This window comes from Carassius auratus, chromosome 16 (assembly GCF_003368295.1).
Source record: "Carassius auratus strain Wakin chromosome 16, ASM336829v1, whole genome shotgun sequence".
Classification (NCBI taxonomy): domain Eukaryota; kingdom Metazoa; phylum Chordata; class Actinopteri; order Cypriniformes; family Cyprinidae; genus Carassius; species Carassius auratus.
In genome coordinates, this window is record NC_039258.1 from 20,939,519 (window position 1) to 20,953,742 (window position 14,224).

The 14,224-nt window shown below is 38.1% G+C and overlaps 1 protein-coding gene across 1 annotated transcript in view; it reads right to left on the reverse strand.

The window, feature by feature from the left end:
• grik3 (glutamate ionotropic receptor kainate type subunit 3) overlaps positions 1-9,849 on the reverse strand; it is a 132,023-nt gene extending 122,174 nt beyond the window's left edge. The window contains exon 1 of the mRNA XM_026284710.1: positions 9,750-9,849. Within this exon, the coding sequence (XP_026140495.1) occupies positions 9,750-9,849 (100 nt within the window). The remainder of the gene's footprint in view (positions 1-9,749) is intronic.
• Positions 9,850-14,224: the final 4,375 nt, after the last annotated feature.

Consider the following 14,224-nt stretch of genomic DNA (forward strand, 5'->3'; position numbering starts at 1 on the left):
ATTTAGGCATTTCAAAACATTGCTGTTTCTGAGCTTTATATTGGTCCAATCTTTATGCAGTACCTTGCAAAGTCCAGACGTCACATTATTGTCAAGGGCGGCTGCAAAAGCCCTTGTTTTCTTGTGTTTATTGGTAATCTTTTAGCTCCCCAGATCAGAGTTCACCTTGCCGCTCTCATCTCCTGCCTGAATGACTCTACACTACCCCTGACATTTCCCATATTAGCTGTTGGCTTACGGTTCAGTAATGCACATTTTATAGACATGGCAAGATTTAAATATTGTATGTCTCAAAGCAATAAATAATTTCAGTCTACCAATTTCATGAGCTGCATCAGGAGTCTTAAATGTTGCCCTACAAAAACTAAATTCCAAAGTTTATTTGTATTGCACTTTTTACAATACAAATCGTTACAAAGCAACTTTACAGAAAATAAAGTTTATGCAATATTTGAATAAACCAGTGCAACCACAACAATGCATGTCAAATTAACAGCAATTGTCTCACAAAATTCTTTTTGCCGCAGGATCAGGAGAAGAATGAATATTTTTTTATCTTCCTTTTTAAAGCTAAATAATACACATTGATTACCAACTATGTATATTCATGCAAATTTCATGATCTCAAGTTCAAGTCTGATGTCGATCAATGAACAGAGTGTTAATTAATTCAGCTAATTATTTGGTTTTACCATCATTCTGTATTCAAACTTATTGTTCAACACAGTCTGTTTCCATGAAGGGGATTGTTTTTTATTGAATTTCTACAGTGCTGATGATCTTTTAATCTACAGTTTATTATTATTCCTACAGGCAAGAGCATAAAAACTGCACAAAGTTGCACAATGAATGACAACAGAAAGTGAGACTCTTGTGATTGGTTATTGTTCTTAAGCAAACAACACCGTCCAATACTGCTGCATATTCTCACCAATGAAAACTACACAACTTTGAATTGTTTAAGTATCTTCTTTTCCAGAAACATCATATAACTTATATAATAGTTCACCTTTTCACTTCGAAGGTGCTTTTTGGAGCATCCATTTGAGAAGTTCTGGGACTTGTGGGTCTCTTGACCTTCACAACCGCTTTATCTGAGGTCAACACTCTCTGCTCTACTTCAATCTCTACTGCTACAAATGCACAGATAAGTATACAGAGAAAAACTGGATGGATCCATAAAAAGCCTTGTTACTCTTTACTGGATAGCTTTTAAAATGGGCATTCAAGTGGTTGTTCAAACAAACCTAGAATTGCCTATCTGCATTCAATTTATGAACGTTTTAGTCCAACTTCCGCTGTAGAATTTCTCAATAAAATAAGTATCTTATTGGGAATGCTGAAACACAATAGTTATATTCTCTGTTAATTGCATGCCTTCATAACCGGAAATGTTCAACAGCACTTGTGGATTCTCAGAAGGACAAAGGAGAGGTGGGAGAAAAGAGCTGTTGCTCAATAGAAATTCAAAGGCAGCTCTCATTCAGCTAAGCTCTAGTTGACCTCCACAGACCTCTTTGAGTGCCAATGGACTGATGATCACAATAACTTACGTCTTGTCTGTAGATCACGGATTAGCGGTTGTAACAGGAACAATTTAGAATAAATAACAAATTGTGTTAATTTCCAGGTACTTCAGACTGACCATCAGGTATATGTCAGCATTCCTCCACTCATGAGTTGCTATTTTTGACAAGTTTTAATTTGTGTGTTGGTATTCAATTCGAAAAAAATTGCTACCATTTGTTATAGGATTGTGTACCTTTGGTCAGTCATACATTTCTAGCCATGTTGAGACTTTTTTTTTTGAGAGTTAACGCTCATCCAAAATAAACATTTTATTCTGATTCTCTTCCATACCTTAAGGTTGTATCAAATGTTTCTTAAAAATGTATACACAGCATAAAATTTTACATAAAACAAAATCAATTTAGCTACAAAGCTACAAAGTGTGGATAGCATATCTCAAATAATTTGATCTTGAAAAAAATAGACCCTTGAAAAAAATATATAAGAAATTCTCGCTTATTGCAGATTATGATGTGTTGATACGTTTGAGTACCATTTGCGATTGTTTCTTTAGATCCATTTAAGAGAAGGATGTAAAGTGCGTACTTTCTGGATTATAAAATAATCACTGTTTTCCAACAGACTTCCAAAAATTAACTTACCCTGTCTAATGCTAGTTGCCCAAACTTACACACAATTGGGTCAAAATAAAAATCAGACTGCATTGATCATTTGTCTAGGCATTACCTTTAACTGGACAGTAGATTTCTATTTCCCAACATGCTTCGTGTGTGGCTGCATCAAGACATTAAATGTTGAAATTAAGTGTTATTTTATGTGATTTTAAGTAATGGGGAGGACTTATTGTTTATTGTTCTGTTTGTGTTTGTGTGGTGTGCTTGCTAACGTCACTGAAGTGACCAATGTTGCTTACTTTATATTCTGCAATTCAACATTATATGTGTGTGTGTGTGAGTGTGTGTTCAGTACATCAAATATTTTACTCATTTAAAATCAATCAATCAATCAATTGATCTCATGGCCAAGTAGAACCAACTGAGATAAAATATTATCTTTTGTGAATTTTTATTTCAAACCAATGAGAACTGCATATCACGATTTCATGAAGTTAAACCAACCGACTCCTTTTAGTGCCTCAGATATTTCACACATTAAAGACATTGCACACTTAACCTTCAGAAATTTAAACAAAAGTCTCCATATGCTGTCAGTTTAATCGTATTGTCTAGAAGAACTGTTTGAGAATAATAAAGGAATCTCTTTAGTGAATTACCTCTTCACAGAATGTACATTTAAATCAATGTACCTCAATGTCATCAGTGCTCAGTGAAGCTGAAGGAAACGGACTGACGCTGTATTATTGCAGAACTGGGCGATCTAACGTGCGTTTTTGCGGGTACAGGGCATGTCGGCAGACAGATACGGCAGTTCGCCTCAAACAGGAGGGAGTATGTCAAGGGGGAGGACTTGAATGCCACACTATTTGAAAAGCAAAGGGGGGAAATGGGCTCCGTTTTATTTTGCTCCAGGCAATGCACAAAAGAGGCGAGCGCTGCAACGTGGCAGGTTTTTAAATTGGGATCAAAAGGTTCGAGCTAATTAACAAACTAAATAAGAGTCTCCCAAGCTTGCTTTCTCCTTTCACTGCTTCTCAAAGGCAGAGTCTCAGCAGATATTTAGCTGGCACATGAGCGTCGATCGGAGCTCTTGTCTGGTCGCTCACATGACTGAGAAACGGTGCAACGGCATCTCGCCGCGTCTTCGTCTTTGTTTATCCGCCTGCCGCTGTGACCTGCGATCACATAGCAAAACATGGTGGGGTTTTCCCGTTTGGACAGTTTAATTCTGTTTGACTTTCCCAGCAGGGGCCGGCTGACGGGAGTGAGTGGGAATCGGATGCGATAGACAGGGGCTCGTAATAAAGACAAATAGGTGGACATGAAATTTGATTCTGTCTGCTGGTGTAGCACCTCCCACAACAACACAAATAAAAAGACTAACGGAGAAAAAGAGTGAGATTGAAAGAGCGAGACGGAGAAAACAACTACATTGACAAGCTATGTATTTTCTGAGAGCTGTCATGTTTGGAAGGTCACACACATCCAGGGACAAGGGCCCACCATTTCTGTTGATGAGATCATAGACTACTTGCATATTATTTGATTCTAGCCCACCCTTTCCTCTCCAAGGAGATGTACACTTGCATCGGTGTAAGATTAGTCAGCTTATTAATTATTATAAAGAACATATGTTCCCGAAAGACCTAGTGCTGTGGAGCGCACACTTTGTAGTGTGATATGAAAACACCATCTGTCCTGAGAACAGTAGAGGGCTCCTGGAGAAAGGGAAGACCTCATGTGTCAGTGAATTAGTTCACTGTTGTGCTATCATTGTAATGTTATCTCTATTTCATGTTGACCATCTTGTTGGGCAACTATGGAAAGAACAAGGCAGGTTTGCATGAGGAACTTAAAGACGGCATTTGATTGGCCATGCATGTCTGAGCAGTAGAGGGCGCCACTCAAACAAATGGCATGAAGAATATGACTCAGGAGAACATTATTCAGCAATAACAAAAATAAATAAAAAAATATAATTTTTGCTTAGTATGGGAAAACTGGAACATCGAAGGTCAATAGCAAAGACACTGATTAATAAAATGGGATTAAATACATACATGATATTTGTATTATTTGACATATTTAATCATTTAATATTTTTTTAATATTTGAATAAAGTTGAAGTTGAACGTTTTTTATTCATTTTGAGGAATACTGAATCAGTTTTTGTGCAGTGAGATGAGTAAATACATGTTCATATTTAGTCTAGAACTACAGTGACATCATGTTCACACAGCGCACACAACGCTTCTGCACTTCCTCCCGATTTCTCTCAACATGGCAACACCAGAGCTGTCAGTCAAGATACAGGAAACAAAGTAACTGGTGTTAATTATTTGAAAAAGTGTATCAGATATTTTCTTCTAAATAAAAAATAAAAAAGGAATGCATTACTTTACAAAGTAATTTGATTCCTGGTAATGCATTTTCCCCAACACTGTTGGTGACACAGTGACAAAAGCTTGATGCTTTTACCCTTTGGGAGTATTTTCATTTTTGGAAAAATAAATAATAATAAATACTGTATAGACAAAAGATTTGGTCTAAAATGCATTGGAAGTTATTCCTTATTTATTGAACTGTTGTATAAAAAATACCATACTCGCCGCCATGCTGTTTTGACCTGTGGCCCTGAACAATAGCACTCTGGCTTATGCTATATTTTCTAATTATTAGACTATGATGTTGTTGTTGTTGTTTTATCCTTTCTCCTACTTCCCCAGCTTAAATTTGTGATGTAATGGAAATAACAACCAATATTTTCTCCCATATGGTTATTGCTATTCAACTGAAATGTATTACTAAAAAAAAAAAAAAAAAAAAACGTAGAGTGGTAGTTCAATCTACTGTTTATTTATTGTATGGAGGGAGATCTTTACGCAAACTTGCAGTCGACTGTATGAAAAGGGTTGAAAGACAGATATGTCACCTGAGAGAAGTTAGTCGTTTCACTGGAAGCTTGAGATATGACATTTTGATACTACCGTGGAAAAAAATAAAACACATGCATGGATGAATCATTCTCAATAAGCATGCTTTTAGAAAAAAATAAATAGGGTGAGATTTCCAGTTCACAACTTTAATAATCTGAGGCAACAATAAGTAAGTCATTTGTAAGATGACAGAAACATTGACTCACAAATGGTGTGAGACTACATATCTGTCCAACCATATGCAGATGAGGCTAATCTGTTTTTATTTTTTAGAAATCTATTTGAAAATGCAATTATTGCATAAATGCTATTATTTAAGTGCAAATCCATTTGTCCATGCTGGTACTATAGTGCACGTATTACACACTTCACCTTACCCTATTGCCAAGATTTTAAATGACCTAAAACATTAATATAAAGCAATAGCTATTTGCCTATGTCTCATTTAACCAAGAGCCTGCACAAGGTGATAGTAAAAAGTAAAGTAATTTCAATCACAAACACGCTTAAAGAGTAATAAAGACAGGGCTGTGTATTAGGAAAGTAAAATGAGTCTATTTCAATTCTTAATGCTGTGATAAGTCATACATGGTTATAAGCGCCCAAGGACCCATGCCTTCTTTTCAAATCAAAATTCTTTATTATTAATTCTTCGGGAGTGTCAAAGTCACACCCTCTCTCCAAAACCTCAAGTTCTCATATTTATACTGTACCTAATGTATAGATTTTTAGATTAAGCTTCAAACTCGTGTAATGGAGATTTTCTGCTGCATTAACGTAATCAAATCATGCCACATGATGTGTGTCACTATGCACCATTTGGTTTTCTTTTCATTAGTTTATTCTGTATGGGTGTGTGTGTGTGTACATACTGCATTTATGCAAAAACCTGCAAGTGTGTGTGTGTATGTATGTAGTCAGTCCTTTAGTAGATCTCAGCTTCAGAATAACAGAGTGACACTGATTCGAGAGAAGAGAGCACGGAGCATTTGATTCAGGGTTGCATGCGAACAAAAACGACATCTGCTCGCTCTCATTAACGGCACTGAAGCTAATCGGCAGGCCAGAAGTGTGCTGACTCTGTAAATGGAAGTGCGTGTACAACAGCATAAGTGAAATCACACAGCTGTGTGCATGCGTACAAACCACATGCTTTTCGGTATGTACGTGTGTGTGTGTGTGTGTGTGTGTGTGTGTGTGTGTGTGTGTGTGTGTTGTTTGTGTGAGACGCTGCTGTCTCCCCACATCTCCACTACAGTAGACAACGGTGGGCATCAAAGAACTTGTGCACTGGGCTCGAACCCTTCCGTGCAGTGTCTTACACTTCACACACACACAGCACACACACACACACACACAGCACAGACGCATCAACCTCTCTGCCAGAAGAATTCTGTCGAAGCTCACCCACGACAGCTTTCTAGATTAAATTTGCACAAAAATTAAAAATTCATTTTCACTGTGCGTCTGATGGCCTTTTTTTGGCACAATTTTTGTTGTCAGCTTCTTTAGAAATGTATCTCTATTTCCTTTGCTCTTTTGTCATGCAGAAATTCAGTTGCTCACTTGAAACACGTTGAAGGGACACGCCTCACAAACAATCATGTGCTTTTAATGTGAAGAGCATTTTAATCGCTGTAAAAATCCTGTGCTGAGATACTGTTATATGAAGCAGCATGTATAAGCAGCCATTTGACAAAAGGCAAAAGACTTTTAGTCTTTTCCAAATCCAAGTGTGTGTAACCTAATGCTTAAAGATTTTAAGAAAGTTAAATGATTCAGTATTTTTTACAAAATACAACTAAACTGATTACATAAAGATTCAATTATTAGTAGTAGTATTGGATGAAATTAGATTAAACTCTCTAAGATAGCAATGCATGCTTTTATTGACATTTTATACACTGTAAAAATATGTGAAAATATGTCTTTAAAGGGAAAACAGAAAGAGTGATGAAATCGTGTGTGAGATTGATTAACTGTTCATAATGAAGCACTGTAACTCTTAGGTTGATAAAGCGATTGATTTTTCGATAAATCTTTCTCTGGCGCTGATTCTCTCATTTAAAAGGCATTCAATTTATTCCATTAATCGTATTCTTGAACAACAACCGACACAGCCTAAATGCACAAGCTTACCTTTAAAAAATAAATAAAATAAAAAATAAAGGATATTGAATTTATGAAGCCGCGTGTGTAAATGTGTTACCAAGGTTTTAGACAAATCTCATTCAGTTGGCTCTTTCTAAAGGTCAAATGACGCAAGATAAATTCCTTAAAATCAGGATTACAAAAAACAAACCTCTTGAGAGTTTGTCATCATTTTCCAAGACATATGAACTACTCTGCAGTGACATTTGGATGCCGTCCAGAGCCGTTCGTGCCAAAACTGGAGTGGATTCTGATAGGCTGCAGCTGCCCTGAACAATATTGAAAGGTTTGAGTGGCAGCGGCGAATCCAAACTAGCCTGAAAAGTCAAGCTGGGTATTAAAAACCCATTGAGTTTGACCTCAAAGGCTGTTTTTGGATCTGGACGACTGTCATGTGACACGCTGTTTGGAGGAGCACAAAAACACGTGACCCTACTGAGGTCGTTTCAGCACATATGTGAAAATACACGGTCGTATATTGTCCGATTTGCAGTTCTTCCCCTGCACTGGTGATGCATTATATATTGCTCAGCTACTCCAGGCTTCTCAGTACCGTATCAACCAGATCACAGTTTCTGCCGAGCGTTCAACCGGTTCCAAACAACACAGATCTAAATACTTTGATTCTGCAAAATCCTACAGCTCTGCCATAAACAAACGTCGTAATGTTATAATGAGCTAGCGCATTGTCCTTTTCAAAGCGTTTCCCATTTTAGTTTCATAGCAGGAGGGCAAGACAGCTAATAACACACAGGCACAGCAGAGACGCTCTTCCCCTCGACATTTACAGTCTTGCGGAGCGAGTTTGATCGACCATCTGGCCTCTGAGAAGTGCGTTGTAAAAACAGTGAAATCAATGGAGGCATGTCTACTGTGGATGCCCACCATTACACAAGCCGTGTTGACACTTAAGCTAGCTCACGGCGAGCGGACACGCATACAGCCTCCCCCCTGCAACCTGCCTGCTCTCTTTGGACACAAGCCTCTCTAATGAATTTCCGTGCTATGATGTTTGCGATGTGGCAAATAAAACCTCACGCAGGCCCGCGGGGGAACAGTAAGCCCTCTGGTGGTACCACCGAACGCTTGTTGTACACATATCATGATATCAGTTATTCCTCTGCGCAAATTTTGTGCAAGAAAAAAGCACAGGCGATATTTATTTAAGCACTCCCACAAAGTCATGCATTTTGAAAATCACATTTACAGGATACTTTAGAAGTATCCGCTGCACACTGATCAAAAAGAATACAACATTTCAATTGCGTCGTGTCTGGTATTTTATTTTATTTATTTTTTTTGCATTTTAAAAGCAGATTTTGCAGAGATCTGTCATATTTGTTTTCTTTTCATATGTGCAGTGGAAATATTAAAGCAGCTGTTGAGAAAACATCACCGTTTACACTGCCGAAAAAAAAAAAAAACTGAGATCTGAGCCGTCAAAAATCACAAATCTCAAGCACAATGTCATTGAAGTCACAGTCATCAATCACATCCGTAGTGGGGGAGAACCAGAACATAAAGTACTAAAGAGTCCTCAGAATAGGGTGCATTATTTTAAAGAATAAAAAGGATGAAAATGGAGGTTGACATCAAAGTAAATCTTTTAGACTAAATTTTGCCTAGTTGGAGAAAAAAAAATGCATAAATTAATTTAGTGCAAAAGTAAAATGGAATTAAGTAAAAATGCAACTACATCAAACAAAAGCCAAACCTTGAGTATAAATGGAGCATTTTAGTATGATGTTTAAATTATGATTAAATCCTGTTTTAGTGGCATAGATGCAACACTGTCTCTTTTGTGTTGTTGTTGTTGGGGAACTTAAAGGCTGTGCTTGGACATGTTAATGCCTCATAATGACATTTAGAGCCATTTTTCTGCATGGCATCGAACCACTTGTCAAAAGTGATCTGCCTTCAGACAAAACTGTATTGATCTTTATTGGGCTCCTGTCTCCAGGCGGCACACATATTTCAGCTTCTCAGACCGAGGAAAATCTTTCTTTGTCAGAGTGCATGAGTGCCCCATTTTTGACCGTATTAACGAGAACCTTCAGTCTGGCTACACGGTGCGTAAAGGTGAAGTTTCCAGGCAAACTTCTGCGCAACGTTTCCCAGATCACCTGTTATTACTGTGAACTTGTGTTTCAGGCGGATTTTAAAAGAAACACCGCAATTCCCGCGTGCTTTCCAAATGTCACTCGTTTCTAACGTGCTACAATTTTAACAAGGAAAAAAAAATCTTAGAGGTTCCAAATGTTTGTGAGATACACGGAATCGATGCAGCACCATCTGTTCCTCAAACGCGCGGCGTGCTGATGGACGCGCAACTACATTCCCAGCGCTTAAACAGCTCCGTGCAAGACATTTATTCTCATTTTCCACAGAGTTGTTAAATGCAAAATGTAAACTAACAGCAGCTGGACTCAAACGACAAGCACAAACACTTTCAACACTCACTAAAAACATTCGTTTGTTCAGTTAAAGAGTCTGTATCCATTACGCACTCTCTTACCTATCCGTATGACATGGGGCATCCCGACAGAGCTGTGAATCCAGAAGAGAGACACTATAATCGCGCTCCAGTATTCCACATATTCCCTTCTGTTCTTCATGACTGGAAAACACTGGGATCAATCCAAGGAGCTCTCCAAAAACTGCTCATCAAATTTTAAATGGCTGGGAGTCATATGATGATTGGACTGACTGCGACAGATTTGCTCTCATTGTAGTTGGTTTGAACACGAGCTCGCTGTATTAATTATTTTATTTATTAATTTGGGCGAGTGAGTGAGTGCGCGCGCTCGGCTCTCAGACGAAGCTCCGGATCGGTGCGCGTCTCCACCTGCGAGTGCTGAGCTGCTGAAATCAGCCTGCAGGAGTCCCTGTATCCCCTCTGTATCTCCTCCTACCGCTGATGCCGCAACAACCGGGCTGGAGTCCCGCGTCAGTGAGGATTGGGGACTAACGCTTCACGTTACGCCGTCCGCGTTGCGCGGTTCGCAAATTGCGCGTTACTAGAAATGCAATGGCGTTAAGAACCGCCAGGCATATGCAGGGTCACTGCGATGTGCACTGACAATTCTCGATTATATAGCCTATACAGCAGGGTCCAAAAGTATCAGATCAGGGATCTTTTTAATTTAAACTTCAATAAAAAAAAATAAAAAAAAAGTTTTAGGATTTTGAAAATGTAAATCAAACAATCAAACATAAAACGTTATGATGCGATTTTAAAATGACATAATTCAGATTTAGCACTATTTCTAAGGCACTTATCAACTGAAGGCGTGTTTGTGATATTATCCATGCACATTTTGCATAAAAGGTCGGTGTTTGTTTTTTGTTTGTTTTTTACAATACAGATTTGTAATGAAGCAAGATCATGCTGGATAACGTGGATCATCATGGAGTGCTGCAAGTAAATAAATACATGAAGATATATATATATATATATATATATATATATATATATATATATATATATATATATATATATATATATATATATATATATATATGATTAGATACCAGATATTAGATAAAATTAGATATCAATTAAGATTAATTTATTAAGATTTAGTCATTCGTGCCATTTTTATTATGCACTCTTTAAAATGCAAACACTGGCAATTTATTTAGAAATATTTAAAAGGTTATTTATATAGTTATATATTTATTGTTGGTAGCCATTGGCTTCCGTAGTATTTCTTCTAGACTATGGAAGTTAATGGCTACCAGCATCTAAGAATGGAGTTACTGAATTTTGTGATATTAGTTGGTTGGTATCATTCTGAACATTTAATCTCATAAATCAACACAAGCATATTCATGTTGCAGTGTTCAGATGTTACAGTGTACAGTGTAAAGTGTGACTCCAGAGGGTTTTCTTGACAGTGTCAGCAGGGCTGATGATAACACACCATTTTCTGCACAGATCCGTGCTTGAGTGTCCTCTCAAGTGCAGGGCGGCATGTCAAACAAATATTTGCATGAGTAGAGGGGCTTTGTTTTCATGCTGAACTCAACAGCGACAATGAGGAGCGTAGAAAATCTTGGCATTTGAAAAACAGCTCTTTTAACCCAGTGTGTTGAGTTAACTTCATTTGATCGAGTTTCATAAAGACCTGATTAAATGATGGTCTTCGTAATTGCCTCTGGTGTTCACACTTTGCATGAAACGTTTAGCAGTGATACCATCGCCCGTGTGCCACCTGAGGCTAGTGCAATATTATTACACAAATGATCTGTAAGATGCCCTAAAATACCTATTTAATATCTATTAGTATCTTCATATATGCCTTAACTAAAAATGAGATGTAATATTGTGACTTAGCTTGACTTCTCCCAGTCTTTCTAAATTACATTTAAATTGCCAGAAAGAAAGAAAGAAATAAAAAAAGTAATTATAATAGGACACGATTAAGCTGCATCAGCATAAAACACTTTTAGAGTGACAAACGCATATAAATAAAATGAAACACAATAAACTAAATGACATACAGAACTTAAAGCTAATAAATTAATAAACAAGTAGATTTTTGACACATGGAAAGTCATGCAAAGACTTCTGGGAATGCCACCTTCTTTATACACACATTGTTAAAGCCTGCTATTGTTACCTTAAAGAGCCTTTCTACCTAGTTTTGTTGGAATAAATTATTGTTAATATACAGTAGGTTGGTTCAGTGATGTTAAATAATATTTGACTTGAATAAAGCCTGATAATATTAATCATAAGCCATAGTTATCATTTTTAGGTTACTTTTTTTTTTCTTCTGTATTATATACAGAATAATAATAACAGATGATTGGGAGCACACACACACACACACACACTGGGAGAAATAAACTGACAGAGGATTAGAATGCTTATTAATTATAGCTAACTTGTCCGCAGCTTAAATATTACTTAAAAATTACTGAACTAATAATAGCTTATTCCACAATTCTTATTCTTATTAATACCTATGTTCATTAAATGACATTGTGTGTACTGTGACACGACTTCCGGTGATATGATCCATGTTTCTAGTATTAACTTCATTCCCTGTCACTATAGTTGCATGGTTTACAGCTTTACTGAGAATATAAAAGAAGCTTGACTTGGCTTACTCATTCATTGCCGACAGACAGTAAAGCTGGCTACTGTGAGCTTTTGAACAGGACGATTTAAGATTGAATGTGTTAGTTGACAATCCCCAGCACAGGCTGTGTGAACGTAACCTGCATGCTTTGTGCATAACAAAGGTATTAGACAGGCGTCGATGTCTTTAAAACCCAGCTAAAACTAATCAGCTTGTTCTTAGAGACAAAGATTAATTCTAGGTGACGGCCCGGTGGAATGAAGAAATACGCCAAACCATTAAAATGATGGAGAAAGATAGCACGGCTACAAGGGAAGAAGCTGTTGACAGAGAACGCCACTTACGCTCTTTATTTGTGCCACTTGATCTGTGTCAGTGAGTACATTAGGCCCACATAACTGCTCATTGTGCTTATCTGTCTTTCCATTTCTCATGTTTTATGTGATGCCGTCAGACGCACGCCGCAGGTGAATCATGAAGGTTTCTGCGCAGAATACCTGTAGCCCTTCCCCCAGCACCATAGACTATACCTCTGAGTAATAAAACTGAATAAGTGTATTTATTCCTGTCTGTGACATGAGCAGTTCATTATGTCAGGATGCATTCCTAATAGTACGTGTTGGGTCTTTTACAGTGCAGAGTGCATTCATCTGGCCATCTGTTGGGAGAAACTCTGGGGTTGCTCTTTCATTGCTCAAGAGATTTCAAATGATGTGTCATTTAAGTATCAGCCTTGTCTGATTTGACTTTCCTGTAGTTCCTTAGCGTAATTAGACAGGTGGTGACATATATATCTATAAAATTAATGTGTATGCATTAGCATGGCTCAGATGATTTGGTCTTCGAACAAATTAATAATAATTTATTTTTATTTATTTATTTATTTATTTTATTTTTTATTTTTACAGTTGGGTAGTTATTTATAAATGATGTCTATTAGTTTACTTTACATTTACAGTATTTATTTGTAAACTTGCAGTTGAACTTAGCAATCAGTGATTATCAGTTGAAATACACCCTTTTGAATTTATAGTAATGACTGGAAGTTGTTGTCACAAACGAGACAGGAGGCAGACAGGATGGACCGTATGTGAGTTTTATTAGCAGAATGCTCCGAACCAGACGGGAATGTCAGAGTGAGAGCGAGTATGGACCAATATCAATACAACGGAACGATCTCTGATCACAGTAAGTGGAAGTGGAATCACCGAAGGAGGACTGAAGACAGAAGAAGATTGGCCGATCTTTGAGGGTTCTCAGAAGATTCGCGGATTCTCAGGCGAGTGTTGAGATAGAGTCTGTAAGCCATGTAATGACGAGATCAGACGGAGACTGAAGGTTGAGAGTGGGTATATAAGGGTGAGCAGTGATGAAGGATAGCAGGTGATGGTGATGAGGATGAAGAGATGCAGGTGATGACAATTAATATTCAGGGGATGACGAGCGAGTGGGTGGAGGGAGTGATGATGATGGTGGTGGAATCCTGACAGTACCCCCTCCTCCCGAGGCGGCTCTTGACGCTTGAGAAGAGGGGCATTGGCGACGGCGAGGCCTACCACGACCTCTGGGGGCAGGACGATCAGGATGGTCTGCATGAAACTGGGTGAGGAGGGTTGGGTCCAGAATGTCTTCGCGGGGTACCCATGAGCGTTCCTCGGGGCCATAATCCTCCCAGTCGACTAGATATTCCAGCCGGGGGCCTCGTCGCCGCGAATCCATGATGTTGCGGACACGGTAGATAGGCTCCTCTTCTACTGGAACGGGAGGAGGAGGTAAGTCCCTAGGTCCTGGATCTGAGGGAGGAGAAGTGACAGGGTCAATGAAGGGTTTTAACAAGGAGACGTGAAATGAGGGTGAAAACTTGTAATGAGGTGGGAGGTTGAGCCTGTAAGTGACTTCATTC